The sequence below is a fragment of the Colias croceus genome, chromosome 25 (genome assembly GCF_905220415.1).
Source record: "Colias croceus chromosome 25, ilColCroc2.1".
Classification (NCBI taxonomy): Eukaryota; Metazoa; Arthropoda; class Insecta; order Lepidoptera; family Pieridae; genus Colias; species Colias croceus.
In genome coordinates this window covers 363,927-377,748 of record NC_059561.1, presented here as the reverse complement: position 1 = coordinate 377,748, position 13,822 = coordinate 363,927, and the positions used below count along the sequence as shown (strand labels likewise).

At 31.2% G+C, this 13,822-nt stretch overlaps 1 protein-coding gene across 1 annotated transcript; it reads right to left on the bottom strand.

Moving 5' to 3' along the window:
• Positions 1-252: 252 nt before the first annotated feature.
• LOC123703312 (G protein-activated inward rectifier potassium channel 3-like) lies at positions 253-9,254 on the bottom strand. The gene is made up of 10 exons (XM_045651269.1): positions 8,804-9,254; positions 6,047-6,182; positions 5,111-5,302; positions 4,423-4,494; positions 3,955-4,065; positions 3,480-3,586; positions 2,474-2,623; positions 1,778-1,897; positions 1,241-1,339; positions 253-430 (listed from the first exon to the last, which is right to left on the bottom strand). The coding sequence occupies exons 1-10, from the start codon at positions 9,172-9,174 to the stop codon at positions 286-288; spliced, it is 1,503 nt and encodes a 500-aa protein (XP_045507225.1). The 5' UTR covers positions 9,175-9,254; the 3' UTR covers positions 253-285.
• Between the last annotated feature and the right edge of the window lie 4,568 nt (positions 9,255-13,822).

The following is a 13,822-nucleotide window of genomic DNA, read 5'->3' as shown; positions in this document are numbered from 1 at the left end:
AATATGCCTAATATAATTCACTAGCTGGGTCCCGCGGTTTCACTCGCATTGCTCCGCTCCTGTTGGTCTTAGCGTGATGATATAATATAGCCTAGTCTTCCTCGATAAATGGGCTATCTAACACCGAAATAATTTTTCAAATCGGACGAGTAGTTCCCGAGATTACCGCGTTCAAACAAACAAACAAACTCTTCAGCTTTATAATATTAGTATAAATTTGGTCCATATTCTTAACCATATAACTTTTTTTGCTAATTTCACTAGTATATACTACAAAGTAAATTTTTACTTATTAATGTTATTAGCAATATCAATTCTATTATGTTTCCTCTTAAAAGACGACGTCCTCTGAAGATGGAAGGTTGACACTTTCTCACTGAAGCTGCCCGGAGTGCCGGGCCTATCTGATTTGTCTGAACATTTTGATCCACTGAAAAATAATATAATTATTAGTAATTTAAGTAAATTTTTAATTTTAGTATGTTTACACAATCATATATAGAGGGTGTCCCACTATTGGTATACTAAGCGCGAAGGGACTTGTACTTTTGCATACACTGATCACGTAAACAATACCAACGGTAAACTGCTAAATTTTTCTTGAAAATCCATGTTTTCTTCTCTAGTTTCGCGCAGCCGGCATAATATACCACTTCGCTAATGTGAGCCTTTTGTCTATGAAAACCTAATCTTAAACGATAGGTCACGTGCTGGTGGCAAAGCTGGGCGGGTTGCTTGACATAGAGTTTTAAGAATTCATCTATTTGAAAAAAAACTGCGTCTGGAATTTTATAAGTATTTTTTACGCACTCAGCGTATGCAAAACTATAACCTCCTTTGAGCTTAGTATACCAACTCAGTGGCACACCCTGTATAACTATACAGGGTGTGCTTACAGATTATAAATTGTGTGAAAACATGTGTATCTATCTACTTCATTCGCGTGTAATTTACTTCGTGTAGGTATTTTAGCATTGGTAGAGTTCTTTTTTATACGACTACTAAACGTAGATCTCGTCAACTATTTGACCAAGAAACGCATTTAGAGATTATAAATAGACATTTACTTTATTTTTTAACGCACGGCTACTTGAGTGACCAAAGAGCCACGCTAAAATTTTTTTTCAAATAAAATGTAGCGTATTATTAGTTGCATTTTACATTGATATAATATCACCAAATATACTTTCGTCAAAATCTGCCGAGTGGTTTTTATGTGATTAATTTTTAAAATACATACCTCTCCAATTGATAAGCGCTGCAGTATGGAGTATCTACAGGCTCTGTGGTGTCCAGCTTGTGGTGGTCTATCACGTATTTTTGTTTGTTTGTGTCGTATCTATTGACATAAAATATATATTATGTTAGAAATGATGGAAGCGTAAAATTTTTGAACGTAGTTAACTTTTTGATCATATATTTTAAAGTATAAAGATTTTATTAATTATTCATTTATTAAAAAAGATAATATTATCAAATCAAAAGTCACTATCAAATTCGTATATATATACGAATAACATTTATATATAAATGTTTTTCTAAAATTTAAACAGAAACTGCAATTTGCTTCTATGTTTGCCTTCAAAATTATTGTTGTTAGTGTTTTCATCGCCTAGATTGATTTTTATAGTCTTTAAAATTTACAAACTTATTTACAGATACCATATCTATTTTTAATATACCAAAAGCTCAAGAACGTTTTGAAAATTATTAATGAAACTATTTTGTTATTTCTAGTATTATGTCCAATAAAAATACAAAACAATAATAGTTTTACCTCACAACAGAAGGGAACCTGTGTCCCCACACCACCTCTCTTGGAAGGTATGAAGTCTGGCTCTGTGTGAAGGTGCCCATCGATGCTGAGGCTCCTTTTAGACTTACTGTTATTTCGTAACTGGAAGAGGAAGATATTCATAAGAATCTTTTATAATTGATATTACCAGATTGAGACTTTTCTGTACCACTTTACTGTAAGTATAATATGTTGTCTATATCATCTAAATTTAGAAATAACTTAAAACTAGCAAGAGCTTCAAAATATTCATAATTTTCATAATATTAACTAACTAAGTTTGATTTGGTTTTCATCAAGTAGTTTCATCAGACATTTTATTTATTTTTTTCATTTGGAGATGTGGATGTTTTACGAATGTATGAATGCAATAATACATATTTGCAATGAATGTATAATTTTTGAATGTGACGTACTTTTACAGGATACGTAATGGCGGGTTCAGACGCTTGCGTTCAAAGTGACATTCAACGAACACTAACACGGGCACAAGCATGTAAAATGTTGTTTGTACATGCGTCCGTGTTTCTTTGTTTGTATCGTAAGCGCACGGGCTGCTTGCCAGGCTGCTTGCCACGCGTCTCTGAACGTGAACTCTGAACGTAGGTACCATCTAATACCTTCCCGCGGGATAATAATTACGTCAAATCACTCTTCATTTGTTTCTATATACTACACCTATTATCAGCCAAGTGCTGCGGCGTGAAGCGATACAGGGGACTGTCAGCATCGATCACGTGGAGCAACGTGACCGGCCACAAGAGAAACTGGCGTTGCTGCAGGCGCAACGAGTGAGCGTAGTAGCGGATCACCTCGCCTTCTTTTGTTCTGGAAAAATGGAATTTATTGGTCTATAATCTATTCTTTATATTATAAAGCTGAAGAGTTTGTTTGTTTGGACGCGCTAATCTCAGGAATTACTGTCTATACTTAATATTATAAAGCTGAAGAGTTTGTTTGTTTGAACGCGCTAATCTCAGGAACTAATGGTCCGATTTGAAAAATTATTTCGGTGTTAGATAGCTTATTTATCGAGGATGGCTATAGGCTTTATATCATCACGCTAAGACCAACAGGAGCGGAGCAATGCGGGTGAAACCGCGGGGTGCAGCTAGTGAATAATAATGAACATCTGAATTATCTAGCCTAGAGTTTTGTAGACACTATATGTTTTATTATATTATTCACTAGGTATGCTTCGCTATTTTAGAAGGTAGTAAATACTTCGTCAAAATCTTTATCCCCCATTTTTTGCGTATTTTATAAAAGAAAAGTATTATGTATTGGCCTTTTGGTCTTTAACTATTTTCATTTACACTATTTCTAGTCCTGTGTTTAAACCATAAAAACATCACAAGTATAGGTACAGATATAATAGTATGCATATTATGTAATAGTATGGATAATGGATATCTCATATCAAGCATAACTCAATGGCGGCGAAAAGCTGAAGACCGAGCTCTATGGCGTGCCGAGAGGCCTATCCAACAGTGGACGGAAAAAGGCTGATCAGAGACATCATAGCACAGCACATGGCTATGATATCGATATTATAGCTATGATAGCACTCTTGTAAATTAAAGTTTGTTTTATAAAATTAACTGCTCCCTATCAACCTAACTATAATCAAAAGCCTAATTTAATTATGTTACTGTTAAATAAAGATAAATAAATATTTTATTACTTGCGTGTTTGTATATAATGCGCTTTAAATTCAGAACATATAATATGGTCGTAGTTGAGGTCCCAGGCGCGGAACATGAGGCAGAGACGTCCGTCTCGCATGCTGATCTGTAACGGAATGATTTTTGATTTTTATTTTTGGTAATTTTGAGGGTAGCAACAAAAATGTCAATATATCTTTGGTAGTTTGGAAGTGTAGTGGGTAGGTATATTGTGTTTCTTTATTAATTGCAAATTACGAAGAAATAAGGCTAGAGATTACAAAATCTTTGTTATTAAAATATGTTATAACTTATTTTATTACCTATACACCATTTTCTAGTAGTAATTATTGCTTGTACCTAATGAGTGTTACTTTATGACAAAGAAAATTAAATGGAAAATCAATAAGAGAAATCAGTTGTCATAATTATTTACATAGATCACAGACAGCCAAACGGATAAAAATTACATACAAACTGTATGTACTTACTTACCACAGCTTTTTTACTAAAACCAACGCCATCTCTTGACAGTTTTTCTGGTCGAGTTAGTTTTGCGTAAACCACACATGTCAGGACGCCTGATAAACCTGTGCCCAGGATTAGCTGAAAATAAATAAGTATATGTAAATAAATTAGGAGATATTTTAACGATAACAGGTAGTTATTAAAATGGTGTGTAATCATGTTTAATAAATCATTTAAGAATATGCATATTTTGTAACCATAAGGGTAAACAAGTTTTAATTTTGAAAATATTATTTCAGTAATAAAAATCAATAGTTAATTTCAGATAACTCTATATTATTCAGATCACTAACCAATTAAACTTTAACAGATATTTTAATAATATATAACATTTAGATTCACACTCTATTTACACACTTTATATTACTGAAACATAATCTAATTAAAATAAACTATAATAACAGGTGCTAAATTAAACATATTTTTTTAAATTACCTGCATCACAAAAAGAAAGATGGATTCCGGGCATTCTTCGTCAATCGCTCTATCGCCGAAACCAATCGTTGTCTGTAAATAGATAGTTCCTTATTAAAGCATTATTGGTAATTCACAAATTCAAGTAAATTACAGGATTGACTAATTTTGTCGTTATGAAGTTCAAATTTTGTTGAAGCTTTGATGTGAGCCGACTTTTGATTGAATTGGATTACAAATGAGAAGATAGAGTTATATCTTCTCATCTAGTTAGATGGTAAATGAAATATTATAGTTATGATAGTTTTGGAAAAATAATAGGTTTCATTAATCAACCGTATGGTAAAGGTAAAATATTATGTGAGAAAATAAATATTATAATGTAAAATATTATATATTATTATATCTCAATATTATCTTTATTTATGGCAGCGATTAAAGTAGGTAATACACTGAAAATTTCAAGAGACTTTTATTAATATTTAATTTGATATTTAAACATAAATGCTTATATTCTTATACTTCATTATTAACTCATATATTAAAAGAAACGATACATAATAACTACCTTAGATATTTTCGTGTTTATACCGATCTAATCGGCTTATATGACAACCAATACGTTTACGTGTTCTACAGATAGTTAAGGCACTCGTAAATCTGATTTAGTGCTCTTTCACTAATTATAATTATTACAAAGAAAACCTACCTGTGCCTCAACAGAAGCCAGGAATATAGTGACAAAATCCTTCCCCCCAGTCACACAGAGGCGCTGCGGCGGCTCCGGCTCGAAGTCATAATGCGCGAGCGCAGTTATGTACCAGAAGACAGCGAATACCAGCCAGATCGCAAAATGGAGGAATACCGTGCCCATTACTATCCAACGCCAGCGAAGGTTTATCTGAATATATATTAAATATATATATTAAATTACGTGGGGAAAAAGCTATGTTATTTCAGGGATACTAGAAATAATACTGCTTTAAAATGGTACCCACAATTTTGAAGCAGCAGTGCAGTATAGAAAATGGACAGTATAGACTATATAGGTTCAGCGCCTTTTCCCGAAGTATATAAAAATAATACTGAGCTAAGACACCATGTTATTTTTCAAAATCTATTTAACTATCGAACGTATCTATGAGATAGTTCAAGAAAAGCAACAAGTTTCAATCTGTAGAAATTTATAAATTTTCTAGTTCACAATTTATTATAAACACCTGTAAATAATTACATGAATAAAACGTTTACCTTTATATACTATAAACGTGAAAGTTTCAGGACAAATAAATATTTCAGCCTTCAGGACAATTTTCACACACGGCCCCATCTGATCCCATACTAAGCTTTCGCTTGTGTTATGGAAACCACTACCATCGCGTGTTCGTTACACAAATATTTGCCCCGGGTGGGAATCGAACCCACGACCTCTGGCTTGGAAGGCAGGGTCAGTACCAACTGAGCCAATCGGTCATACGTTAGAGAGTTATCAAGACATTAGTTATTATTCTGTGACATAACGGATGTTTGTTAAATTAAAAAAAAACTAAATCAGATCTGAATAAAAGTTAGAATAAGCACATATATTTTATTATGGTAACCCGAAAACGTAAGTATTACATTACAATAATATTTAATTCCTTACCAAAGTATGAAAAGTATCATTGAGCAGTCGTATCTTCTCAAAAGGAACATTTGATATCAAAGCTACATTCTCGACTCCGGTTTTTGATACGAGTCGTTTCGGAAAATCGCAGTGTCGCTTTCTGAGAGGCTGTACTCTGAAAATCAATATATTACTTATTACGTTACATGGATTTGATATTTTCGTTTTATGGCATTCAAATGCTTATTATAAATACGCGGTGGACGCGGGTTCGAATTCCGCCTCGTGATCGAATTTTATATAATCATTAAAAAAAATTATTTACATTTATTATACACTAGCTTCCGCTCGCGACTCCGTCCGCGCGGATGTCGGTCTTCGCGTGGATGGTTAATTTCTCCATTTTGAGTACCTAACTCTGACAATGACATCTTATAAATATCTATTGGACCCAAATACGGCTAGGCTTATAATAATACGCAACATGTGTTCGCGGTTCTACAGAACAACGTCTATGGATAAAACTGAAAAATTAAGATAAATTTTTTTCTACGTATTTTTCCAGGATAAAAAGTATCCTATTTTACGCCCAGGATAATAAGGTATAATTATACCAAGTTTCATCGAAATCGAACCGTTAGTTTTCACGTGATGCCTTCACATACAGACAGACAGACAGACAGACAGACAGACAGACAGACAGACAGACAGGCAGACAGACAAAAATTTTTTTAATCACATATTTGGGTTTGGTATCGATCCAGTAACACCCCCTGGTATTTATTTTTTCAATATTTTCAATGTACAGAATTGACCCTTCTACAGATCTAATATATAAAAATCAATGCCACTTTTCGTTGTAATTCCATAACTCGAGAACGGCTGAACCGATTTCGATAAGTAATTCTTTTTTTATTATATTCCTTGAAGTACGAGGATGGTTCTTATGTAGAGAAAACGTTAATATGTACCACGGGCGAAGCCGGGGCGGACCGCTAGTTTATTATATGTATAGATGGAGTTTTGTTAAATGTACCTACCTACAACAATATTACTATATGTAAGAAGGAAACCGAGTTAAAGTTAAAATATTTATCGACTAAAACCGGGTACTCACGTACCTGCAGCAAGGGCAATTTATGTGATGCAAGCAGGGGCAATTTAGAGAACAACTGAAATTGCTCCGACCGCCGGATTGTTCCAATATTGCCCCTGCGGCAGGTTGCGTGAGTGACCAGCTTTAGTATAGTATAAATCAGTCGATTTTCCATTCTTTCGGTTCTTTATTTAAACTCAATTATTTAATTGAGATAAAACAGCAATAAAAAAATAAATAACAAATTTACCAAAAAAATTATAAATATGTATTTACAATTAATTTATGTAGGAATAAATTTGGAGAGTTTTATAAAATATGTAGTAGATACGTTTTTTAACGCCGATATTTACTTTAACTTTCCTTCTGTTTAATTCAGAATGCAGTAATATTACAGGTAGTACTATCAGCATATATTTACATATTCTTAAAGGTTTACAACATTCACACCATCTGCCAAGTTTTGTACACAGCATCAACTGCATAATCCAAGATAACAGTGTTTGTCGGGAGTCGGGTATAAAATAAATATCTACTATCTAGATAAGGGAAACTACTTATTTCTGTGTTCAAAAATAGCATGGCGTTTCGTAATTTAGTTATTTTATAATATTATGTCATATTTTTAATATTTATACTGTACCTCAATGACCTATTATACTAGTAGACGCGGCATACGCCAACATCATTGCACTAAAAAACAGCGTAATTAATACATACCTACCTACTAACGCATTATCACCAATACAGTTGTTCTCTCTTTCACTCTCACGCACGAGACATAATACATGTCTCACTCATGTACTTCGTAATAACAACTGCCGATTAAAATACAAAAAGAACGTCCAGCCACGACGCTGAATGGTGCGTGACTAAGTGAAACTCGGGCACTTAGCTGAGTTTTTTCTTGCCAAAATAGAGAGCGGGTAACGTATCTAGCTCTTTTATATATCATAGCTGTACCTACTATTAATATAATGCTGAAGTTTTTTTACGATTAGATTTAGATTGTTTGATAATTCGCGGTAATTTCAGGACTTATTCGAATTAATTAGACTTACTACTTTTTAATAACTTATATTTTACAAACAACTTGACTCTTAAAGCGCGTCACACGCGGTGAAGATACTATAATATTTTATGTTAAGATTCTCTAATATAAAACGTTATAGTATCTTAAGGTATCCGGTATCAGCGTTCTGACCATCATTTTTCTTTTTGTCATTGCGTACTCAGACCCCTGTAGAACCGCCATCCTGTTACAAATGACCCACAAAATTTCGGGTCATTTGTAACAGGATGGCGGTTCTATTATATACCTATATCTTATACTTCACGTATCTCCCGTTAAAGTTAGATTAGAAAATTTACGATGATTATGATTTGTGATTTATAACTAAACTATTTTATATTTTAATATAACTAAGAGGATTCACTTAAAAAAATTATAATAACTGCTTGGATATTTTAGGATTACCTATGTATTCATTGTATAATTATGACATAAATAAGAGGATATATTATAAAAAAAAAATCTTAGTTCTGTTTTGATATTTAAGGATTCTTCCTTATTTTAATTTTTTTAAGACACAAATTAATAATCATTTGCCATCTAGTGCTCTGTCTCTAAAATTTTAAACAAATAATTCGAATATACTTAACTTAATATCTGCAATCAAATTTTATTTAATTAAACATACCTTCTATCTTCATTAGATTTCTTCTTATTCCGCATAACCGGCACAAAATGATTCTCCTTAACTTCATCGTTTCTCTTTTCCAAACTAGAATTACTCTGAGTAATAATAATTTTAGGCAATTGCTTCGATAATCGACGCAGTCTTTCAGATTTCGTTTCTCCCGGTAATGAATTTAAACTTCCATCAGATTTTTCATTAACAACTTTAAAATCAATATTTGGTTCATCATTATTTAATTTGGAATTATTTTGTACAGTTTCGTATCCGGGATCTTCGTCGCAATCACTGTATTTATTAAGATATTCCAAACATTCATCATAAAGTTGGTTTAATTGGTCGTATTCAATATCCTTTATTAGTTTTTCTTCCATTTTCACTTATTTTTAAAATAAAATTAGCAACGTCACAATCTGCATTCCATATTACAGTTTTTATGTCGAATTTTGGCTCGATTTTTTAGATTTTTTTTTGATCTTTTTTCGATTTTTTTGTATAGAATTGTCAATTTTTTTCACTAGTACTTTTGAGAAATGTTACGTGTCTACTAAGAGATTGTTATCAGCGCGTTATCAGCACGTTATCAGCACTAATTGTGCGGAGACTCATCACTGAATGCCTCGACCTTGCGGATGTGGACAATTCTGTAATATTTCATTATCATGCAAAGATGTCAAAATATTTGTTCAGGTACCTATGTATTCCATTGAGTTTTTCATAATAATTAATGGGTGCGGAAAAGTAAGAAATTTGAAATAATTTTACAATTCAATCATGTAAGTTGTTAAAGATTTAAGCACTAATAAAAAATAATAAAAAAGTTTAAACACCTTCATGACGCTATTTCTATTCGCAATTTTCAATCCTCAAATGATTAAATATAGAGATTAAAAAAGTTATTATTGTTGATAGAATCGTGTTTTAATTTATCGATTGTGAATCAACCAAATCAATTGTTAGGATTAAACATTGAATATTACCCTAGAAAAGTACATTAATACCTTTATGAATTAAATTTTGAAAAAATTAAGTAGTTCAAGAATCACCCACATGGATTTCTGAGTCCGTCACCATATTGTGTTATGTTAAATAATGGCTTTCATACAATATTAGTTCATCTTATTAGCAAGCAAACATATTCCTGCTATATCTAGTTCGTGTGTTTGTTTGTGCAATTCTCTGAAAAATACTTTAGTTTTTTAGTATGAGATAAAGTAAAACGACAGGTTCAAAATGCCATTTAGAAACCGGCGGTAAGTATAAATAGGTATTATTTGTATTATCTTTTTTTTTAAAGTTTCTTGTTAGAGATTTTATTTTTTTCTTTGAGTCAAAGCAAATAATACACTTATTCATACAGGTATCTAGATAGTCAATAATAAAATAACAAACGGAACAATAAGTCATAAATTATAACATGTAAGTATGCTAAAATAAAAATAGATTTTTGTTAAATGTTTTCCTTCTACATAAACGTAAATATACCTAAGTTTAATTTTTATAGTAATTATAACATTTTGCCTTCAACGTATTTAACTTTATTAATTTAACCTAATCATTTACGTGCTCGATGAATTATACAAAAATACCACATACATTCGACTAAACGACGACTTTTAATAAATAGGCTAGGCTCTTAATTTAACGGCTGTTTAGCTGTGTGCAACTCATAAATCTTTCGTCTGTTATAGACACAACTTAACTGCTATTTAATTACCGACACACTTAGGTACCCGTCGAAAACATATGGCCTTCTTTTTCAAAGTCGGTTAAATACTAACTTTTAAACCCGTCTCGTCTTATGTTATAAAGGACATCAATACACACAATGAACTTCCGTCTGTCTGTCTGTACAGGAAGGATTTATTTAAGTTAATCATGCCTTGACGGGTCAGTTAAATTATATGGTTCAACTTTCAACTAAAAAGTATAATTAGGTTAGTATTCAAATCATCAAATGTAATATTAAAACAAGATTTCATAACAAAAACAATTAAAAATGACCTGTATTAGAAGATTAGAATACGTGGTAAAAAATATTGCAAATTATATTGTATCATAATACCTAAAATTATACCTTTGATCGATACCTATTATTAGTTATTAGTTATTACCTATTACCTACTATTTCGGGACAAACTCTTTTTTTGAAATTGTTGAAAAATGAAAACATTTTTGGATTGTTAAAATATAATTAGCTTTTCACTTAAGGCATCTCGATTCAAAAATCACTTGAAGAATAAAACAAACACAAACAGACAAATACATATTTATTTTAAGCACTTGGCAACTTATTACAGACATTTTTTTTTTCTATTTCTTTTACTTTAAGTTTCTAGATCATTGGAGAATTTTCGAAAATCAATTAAAAATTTCAACCCGGCATGTTTAACACGAAAAAGCATTCAAACATTACCCAATAACAATACATTAAATTGTTTTATATCATATTAGTTTCCGTATTATATTGAATATGCTAGTTCACACAAAATATTCGGTACCGTAAAAATTAATGAAAGTTAATAAATATGACAACTTAAAAACGTACCAACAATAATTATTGTAATAATTTTAATGAGGAAGCTAAAACTTTTCATTCAGCTTTGATAACCGACTTCAAAAAAAAGGAGGAGGTTATCAATTTGGCCGGTATGTTTTTTTTTATGTATGTACACCGATTACTTCGAGGTTTCTGAACCGATTTACGTGATTCTTTTTTAGTTCGATGCGGGATGGTGTCGAATTGGTCCCATAAAAATTTTATTCGAATAGGGCCAGTAGTTTTTATTTTATAAGCATTTTTGTCTGTAGGTATTTGTAAATTTTGTAAGTGTAAGTTTGAAGTCGGTTGTTTTTAACGCAGTTATCACTTGTTATTGCTTAATTCTAACTGGAACTGCAATTTCTTTTGTAACATAAAATCAAATCACTTCATCAGGTATGTTGGTACAACACACATGAAATAATACATTTTTAACTAGGCATCGCAAACGTTACGTAAGATTTTAGAACAAGTGATAACTGCGTTAAAAACAACCGACTTCAAACTTGCAACATTTACAAATACAGACAAAAATGCTTATAAAATAAAAACTACTGGGCCTATGCGAATAAAAATTTTATGGCACCAATTCGAAACCATCCCGAATCGATAAAAAAAAGATTCACGTAAATCGGTTCAGAAACCTCGGAGTAAACCTCTTCCTTTTTTTGAAGTCGGTTAAAAATGAAATGAAACTTTGCTCTTTAAGAAAAATTATTTAACAATAAAATAAAAATATGTTCATCTGGTGAAAGTGGTTTGATTTCATATTATATCACATGATAAATAACATATTTATGAACACTTTTACATATTATCTAATGAGGTCTGAGTATCTAATGAGGCTTCAGTTTGATGTTTTAAATTTCCAATTTATACTAACCCTACATATAATTCCATATTCTAACAAGTATATAGTTTTAAATACACGATACACATTATATTATATTCTTATATTTTAAAGAATCTATTGTTATAAGGACAAAGTGATCGCAGATGAATCGCTAAAGCCGGCTACTCACGTACCTGCCGCAGGGGCAATATTGGAATTGCACTCTTAATTGCCTCCTTAAGTTTGATGTGATAGGCAAGCAGGGGCAATTTTTAAATTGGCCTCTTTGGCTTCTTATTTGCTCCGAATGTCGTGTAACTGGTATTGCCCCTGTAGCAGGTGTGTGTGTAGCCCGCTTAACAATAGGTACCTATTTTTAATACGGTCTATATTATTTAGCTTTTTTCGGGCATTTTTAAACAAGTGTATTTATTAATATTATTAGTTAAATTATTTTAATAGATTATAGATATCTTATTATAATATAATATGGTATTTCCGTTCTATTCCGAATATAAAATTGTCACAACCATTAAATATTACATTTGGGGCGATAATCAAGGAATCTGAAACTATTTGCTGAAATAAGCATGCTTTATAACGAGTTTAAGCGTGATTTATTTCTCATTTTTGAAACAAAAAATTGCTAATTATTTGCACTTCAAAAAATATACATATAACATTTTTTTTATAAATATAACGCATGTTAATGTAACAACGGAAAATTCGCTTTTTAAACCCGGTATAAAGTTTGTTTTTTTACATATTGCGTAAAAATATTATCTAGCATTTGCTCTATATTTTTTACTCTACAATATATTTTTTTAATTTATTTTTCTACTCTCTATATCTATTTGAGTAAAAATGATTAATAAAAATATAAATAAAAGGTAAGGATGAAATGAAATAAAACAAAAAAAAATATACAAAACACAACCATTTATTACTGAAAACTATCATTAAATTAATAATAAAATATAAAGTAAAAGAAATAATTTACAACAGAATTAAAATTTGGTATATAACATGACAACAGTCTGTATAGATTATATAATAGATAGTATGTAATAGTTATATAGTTTATTTCGTTTTTATTTACTTAATTTTAAAGATCAGAGTTATAAATTCAAATTGTTCTTATTTAAAAGAAAATTTGAAAAAAGTAGATAGGTACTAATTATGACCTATTTTTAAACATATTTGTAGCATTTTTTCTATACTTATAGAATTACTTTATTACAGAAAATGAACAAAATTAAGTATAGAAAATCATTTTAAAAAATTTCATGAGATACATATACATATATATATATATACACATAAACTTACGACTCTGATCTCTAAAATTACAAACTACATTAAAATAAAACCAATTAACGTTTCAGGTTATTATTAAAAAGACCTGTAAGGGCTGATTTTTCAATCCTTGGTTAAATCTTATCCGTCCAATATAGTATTACACAATAATATACGATGTCACTTATAAACTGTCAAAAAGTGGGCAAGTAAGGGCTAGCGCGCATGAGCAACTTTTGTCTCCGCAACTATTTTGTCTCTCCCATCAACTCTATGGGGAGTTGCGTCGCTACGAGCGCGCACTTTCTTACTAGCCCATAGAGTTGATGGGAGAGACAAAATAGTTGCGGAG

Coding starts and splice junctions, on each gene's coding strand:
- LOC123703312 (XM_045651269.1), bottom strand. CDS start 9,174: ATGGAAGAAAAACTAATAAAGGATATTGAATACGACCAATTAAACCAA. Junction 4,495..5,110: donor TGGCTTCTGTTGAGGCACAG/GTAGGTTTTCTT, acceptor ATCTATTTACAG/ACAACGATTGGTTTCGGCGA. Junction 1,898..2,473: donor CAGCACTTGGCTGATAATAG/GTGTAGTATATA, acceptor TTCCTCTTCCAG/TTACGAAATAACAGTAAGTC.